This window comes from Nannospalax galili, unplaced genomic scaffold, assembly GCF_000622305.1.
Source record: "Nannospalax galili isolate Female #2095 unplaced genomic scaffold, S.galili_v1.0 scaffold206, whole genome shotgun sequence".
NCBI classification, from domain to species: domain Eukaryota; kingdom Metazoa; phylum Chordata; class Mammalia; order Rodentia; family Spalacidae; genus Nannospalax; species Nannospalax galili.
This window is the reverse complement of record NW_008358101.1, coordinates 5,236,318-5,242,863: the sequence shown is the minus strand read 5'-3', so window position 1 is coordinate 5,242,863 and position 6,546 is coordinate 5,236,318. Positions and strand designations below refer to the sequence as shown.

Sequence of the window (6,546 nt, the reverse complement as noted above, 5' to 3'; positions counted from 1 at the left end):
AAGACTATGCAGGTAAGATCTTTAAAGTCCTGAATAAGTTCATTGATTTTATACTATGAAGATGCCCAGGAGGAATCCTTTCTCCTGTGAGACATGAGGCAAACTGAACCACTTAAAACATTTCCCTGAATCATTTTCTGTATGGTAACCTACTACTTTCTACTAGTTATCATTTTGTCACAGGACAGGTAAAAAACATAAAATTTATGTAGGATGATGGCTGCAGATTTCCAAGTCTGGTTTACATGGTACATTTGTTCAAAGGGTGTTTAAGTAGAAAATACAGAAGCACTATACAAACCTATTATTACATTTGAGAAACATGAGCCTCAAAGGAGTAATAACGGTATGCTGTTACAACTTTGAATACATTTTCAGTATCTGTATTGAAAAAGAAAACTTTGTAAATATGTAAATTTCTGTTCAACAAATCTAAAATAAAATGCACTGGAAAACTGATATGTAGACAAAAGTTTATTTACACCATACAACATTTTAAATATTTTATACACAGCTGCAGCAGAGAAAGCTACTCAGAGCTTTCTAGAGAAAACTGCAATAATAAAGATGTGAAATATATTATTCATATAAAAGTGAGATTATTACTTTATTGCATTTAAAGCAATGAAGAATGTAGCTCAACAAACATTCATTTAATGACAAAAACTTTGCTTTTATATTATAAAGTAAAAAGTGTAGTAATGGCCAAACAGACTGTTATAAACTTTAAAAACTGCATAAATATATACATTGTGCTTCATGGTGAAGTTTTCTGAAAACTAAACCATACGAAGCGGTTACAACAAGAATCGTTGCTTGAGGTTTATCTATAAAGATTACCTTACAAATCCATTCCACGGGTACTTACAACACAGGGTGGTGATAACTGTACACCTGGCCATCTCTTCACTAGCCTGACCAGTGAGAAATTACCATATGAAAAACACCACTGACATTTGGCACGTGAAGTTCCTGACAGAGGATAGTCACACCGTTCAGATAGAAATGTCAGGCTTTCCAAGTCTTAAGTGTCAGTGCATTCAATTATGTCTCCACCTCAGTTCACTTTGATTTTGTTAAACTTCTGTTTGAAAGTCACCCTCCTGCACATCCAGAGGCAAATTCAGACACTTCTCCCACTCTGCAGGCCTCAGCTCCAAAGCATCCTTTGCCTCTGTGTCTAAGACATTGATTGTGGTATAATGTTGGTATTCACTGGGGTTTTTGAAAGTGTCCCATGGATTCTTGTTTGGCGCTGGGTTTTCCTGGTGAGGAAAGAGATGAACAGAGTTATTTGGTGATTAGTGTTGCTGCTTGCTGAAGTTCTCAGGAAAATAATATGCTGGTAATCTTGGCCTTATTTATGATTCAGAGATGGTTTAAAACTGTGACCAGTTACAAGAGACACTTTCTATTTCAGCTTTCGTTTGATTAAACAAAGTGATGAATATCATCTCTAAGTTATCATATCAATTTACAGGAAGTCAAAAGACGTGAATAGTGATGTGGAAGGCAAAGCTGTCAGTGCTTCAAAATGTCATTATGGGTGTTTATTCAAAGTGGAAGGGGAGTTAAGTCACTGATAAAATTAAATGTAGGGAATATAAATACTGTAGTGCAACTTTTGGTGAGGAAACACATTTAAGGATCGTTATTTGGACATATTATTTAGTGCTAAAGAGTTACTCATCTTAGCAGTATTTTTTTTTTAAAAACACAGTCACTGTATTTGATTATTCTTCCCAAGAAATTACCAATATTTGAATATATTTATATGCTGTAATGTCCTTGTTTTGTGATATTTGGATTTATACAGTCTTGACAATATTCTATGTGGTTTGGTGGCACCATTGACATCCTTCCTTTCAAAGATCATAGTTTTATAGAAAAATGCATCCAACAATACAAGAAGACATTTCTGCCTGTGCAAGGTCACCATTCATCATTATTTCTTACAGCACACGCCTCCTGTTACCTAAAATCTGAGGTTGTCCAAGGTACAAATACTGGGGCTTACCCCTGCTAAGATTTACTTGTGAATTTGACTTATTTTAAATGAATGTGGTTTAAAGATTTCTGTTAATGTGAGAATTTGAATGGGACAGAATAAGCTGATTATCATCAAAGAACAAGAAGGAAATTATGACTGAAAACTAAGAAGAAGATTAAACCCAAACACTAAACAACCAGTGGCTAAAGTGATGGAAGCTAAATTAAGTAAAGCATTGATTAAAGTTGAATAATTTATTGCTGCAAAAGGAAACGTCAAGTGAAAGTTGTCACTTTTGCAGTAGTCCAGGTTTTAATTCAATACAGAGATTCATTAAAATTTATCATTATTCATGAGAGACAACTGAACACAGATCACTAAATAATTCTCCTGCATTTAGTTCCTCTTCAGAGCTCTTTTTAATTTCTATTAGTCCTTGAATTCATTCTCCAGGAATACTAAAATGGTTGGAAAGTTGTTCTCACTTTTCATTTATAGAAAACTGTCAAATGTGTCTTACCTTTACCCCCAATCTGGCCTTCAGCTAATTGTAATTAGTTATCAAGTGGAACACAAAATAAGCATTGATTTTTGATTTTCTTATATAGTTTCCACTCAATATTTCAAACCTCATATGGAGCTACATATGACTAAGAAAGGACAGTCTACAGAAATACTTATAACTAGAAATTAAATCGCTAAAATCCTGAATACATCAAAGAAAAATAGTTAATAACAAGAATCTAATGAAAGGTAATATTTTAGGATACGAAGCAGTTTGTTCTGCCTTAGTCTAATATACTAAAATCTCATGACTATAGTTCACATCCATTCCTCCTTTCCTCCCTCTCTGCTTGCTTTCCACTGAAATTTATTTACCAGCTGATCTTTGCTGGACATCATATTAGGTCCTAGGGAGGAAAGAGTAATAAATAACATCTGGAAAAATATTATGGTCCTCTAGAGAGCTCAATATCTGAAGTCTGATACATACAAGTCCAAGTTCCAGTTCCTTCTTATAATATGAATATGACCTTGAGCAACGTTTTCAATTTATCTGAATCTCAATTTGAATACCTGTGCAACAGAGATCAGCTTTGTACAGTGTGTCAAAGAGGTTGCTGGAATGTAGGAATCAATATATTTTTTTTGTGTGAAGTTGCAAAAATTTTTTTAATTAATTTATTTTTTTCATTTTTATGTGAGTTTATTATGGTTTATGCCTTTGGGTAGGGAGGGGGTAAATTGGGGAACTTACACAGAGACAAGCACTCTTGCGGGGCCTCAGAGCCCGCCAACGTCAGATACTCCCGCGGCCCCCCCATAGTCTCCTTTAACTTTTGCCCACCCATCTTGGGCCAGCAGTCTCGTCCCAGGTCGGTAAATACCCCATCTCATCCATGTGGGTGAGGCGCCAGGGCCATCTCTCTTTCAGCCTCCCACCTCACCCCGCTGCGGTGTGTTCCTCCAGGCTGGAGGCTTCTGTCCCAAGATCCGAGTTGCAAAAAGTTTTAATGAGAATATGAGGAATTGAATAAACTTTGATTATTTAATAAGCGTATTTATTAGGGGTGGTATTTATGATTAAATGAAGACACAAGTTATATACTTTGAATTCATGTATATTTACTGTACAAAGTAATGGGTTCTGTTATGACATTTTGTGCATGCAGATAATGTATGTTGATCATAATTAACCACTTTTATTATCATCTTTTTCTATTTCACATCTGTGTTGCAGAAAAAGTGATATCGGAGTTCAAAGAAGAAGTGTTTTTTCGTGAAATGCATTATCTTTTCTTAGAAAAGTGGAATTTAGACTGGCATAGACGGGTAGGCTTGGCTATGAACACACAGCTGTGTGGCTGAGGTTGAGTGGCTGTACAACCATACCAGGATGTAAAATTCCAGAGCGCTTAGCAAAACAGTGGAAACAGTCATTTGTTTTAATTGGTGTGGAAAAAAAAAGGAGCAGAAACAAAAACAGCCAGATGATGAACTGGAAGCCAGATCATAGGGGTTTTGAATGCTAAGCTCTTCAAGTTGCAATGTATTTTGTAGATAACAAGGAATAGTTCAAAGTCTTGGGGTGTGGCGTGCCATCTGAATGGAATTGTTAGTGTAAAGTTTCACTGCTATGTATTCTGCTGCAGCAAGTCCATAGAGTGGACCCATCGACTTTAGACAAGAACAGTATTTCAAGGAGCTTTCTGGGACTCTTTAGTGTGATGGAAAGTCCAATTAGTTCGACTCTAAAAGGATTCAAGGTACACAAAGGGGTAGTCCATTTGCTTGGAAAATATAGGTTCTATTAGGCTTATTCATTAGGCTGTTCAGATGTGAGCTGCCTCACCCCCACCACCTTAAACATACTTTGAAAGTCAAGCTCACAAGCCAAAGTCACCAGTTTTAAGCATTTGCTAAAATATTTAGATACTAACTGCTAAGTGTTATTTTCAGTATATGACCAATTGAATTTTTGAGAAGTTCAGGAGTTAAATGATAAGGTTGACTTTCTTGTCCCACCTGAACTCTGGTTTTCATCCTCAGTCAAAAAATGTGTGGCAGTCTCTTAGATCAGAGTTCACCTCTCCTTAAGTGAGAAAGAGTTGTTATATCTTATAGCCAATAGGAACACACCTGCTTGGAGCAAGGAGGGAGCTTGTGGTCAGTGGACATGGCCAGTGTCTGCAAACTGCTCACCTTCCTATGTGTTGGGTAGGACATGAGGGTCGTGTACAACTCATAAGAGAAAAAGAAGAACATTTTCAGAGGCTAAGGGAGAGCTGCAGAGTCCAGGAAAGGCTTCACTGGAGGCCTGAATATAATGATATAAAATTATGTGACCTCTGTAAGTTCTTGACTTTATGTTTCTGTTGTAACTTGTCTGTCTTATTTGAGCAAAGACAAAAAGAAACAGACATAAACAGGAGCAAATGTATTAAAAAACAAAAAATACAAGATTTACTATAAGCCACCATGTATGGAACTTCCAAACATGATAATTTGATTTTAGGACTCATCTGCAGAAGCAGAATGTTAGGTGAATATGAGGATTCAGAACCATCCCAAACATGTCAGGTTGCCTAAGCGTTTCCAGTAGGTGGTACTGCCTAGAATAGTCCAGAGGGTCATGTGGTGTAGGCCCTCCCTCCTGCCACCATCCTCTCTGTTTTTTCCCTCTTCTTTCCCTTTCTACATTCATTCTTCCCTTCTTTCTCCAAACATCCATATTTGTGGACAAAGAAAATGAATATCTATTCAGAAAGAGCAAGAATTCATGGAAGTTGCGGGGAGGAAAGAGATCTTGACTGAATTGTTTGTGAGTCCACTCAAGGTGAAAGAGTTTCATCTCAGGGGACCATGTAATAGTGCCTATTGCTTTATGGTGTGTTTTCAATGTTTTCCTGCCTAGAAACAGGAAGATGGACTAAATGATACTTTGGTCTTGATTCCTTCAGTTCTATAATTTGTATAATTACCATCATTTGGAGCAGTGGGCAGGTGTAAATTAGCAGCCCTCTCCTCAAAAAGGAAAAGTTGATAGTTCCTAAAAATGTCATTCTCCTCCCAATTATGCAATTTTTCATTAGCAATGTATCACTACAAATTATGTGACTGAATTAAGGATAATGAACTCATTCACGTTTGTTATTAATCAAGGCTGAATAACAAACTCTTTTTTCCCCGGTTCTCAGATATTTAGGACAATAGTTGAGTAGCAATGACAACCATATCTTCCCCACTCCCAAGCTCCCAAATGGTAAATATTTATAAATCTCTCCTAGAAAAGGCATACTACTGCAAGGATGTGGTGTAATAGATTATTTTGGTTGTCAGGAAACTGAGATGCAGATTTTTGTGCCATTAATAATTTAATACCCAGACCACGCAAAAGGGGAAACTACAATCATATTATTGCAGCCAGCCAGCTGTATCTGTTGCATAAGCCTTTCAGATTTGTAAACACAAACCTCTTCTTTTTTTTTAAGCAAATGATGTTTCTTCAATTTATTTTCATGTTAGCTTTCAGTATTCTAAAATGAGTAGTTAATGTGCTTAGGTCTAATCTCAGTGGTGTCATTCCCCTTTGCCTGCTAGCTGAATATTGATGGCTTAATATTTAGAGGAGTAGATGATAAAGAACCACTCGTTACACATGAGGAAGTGTCTTCTATACACTTAGTATTGTGTTGGTGATAAATAATTCATCAATGAGTTTCCTGCTTTTGAGGTGAAAATAGATCAATACATGCACAGTTTATTTACGCAGCAATTAAGATTTAAAGTGTGTCCTATTTACATAATCTTCATTTAACACACACAGATTAAGCTGTTACATCCATGAAATAAATACATAGCTGCCATTTACCAGTGACTCATGGTGACCAGTACTGTACTAGCTCTGGGAAGAGTAAGGAAACAATATAAGGATATGTACATTTTACCAGTTAGCTTTTCATTACCTTTACTAATCAGCTAGGGTGAAGACTCATAAAATACATGCAGAAGAATCACTAGAAGATGATCAAACACCATGTTCTTTATATATATGT

General features: G+C 36.3%; 1 protein-coding gene across 1 annotated transcript in view; it reads right to left on the bottom strand.

Moving 5' to 3' along the window:
* Positions 1-652: 652 nt before the first annotated feature.
* Positions 653-6,546, bottom strand: part of Adgrb3 (adhesion G protein-coupled receptor B3) — a gene marked incomplete in the record, with an annotated part of 857,756 nt that continues 851,862 nt past the window's right edge. The window contains 1 exon segment of the mRNA XM_008856279.3: positions 653-1,265. Coding sequence (XP_008854501.1) covers positions 1,077-1,265 — 189 coding nt within the window.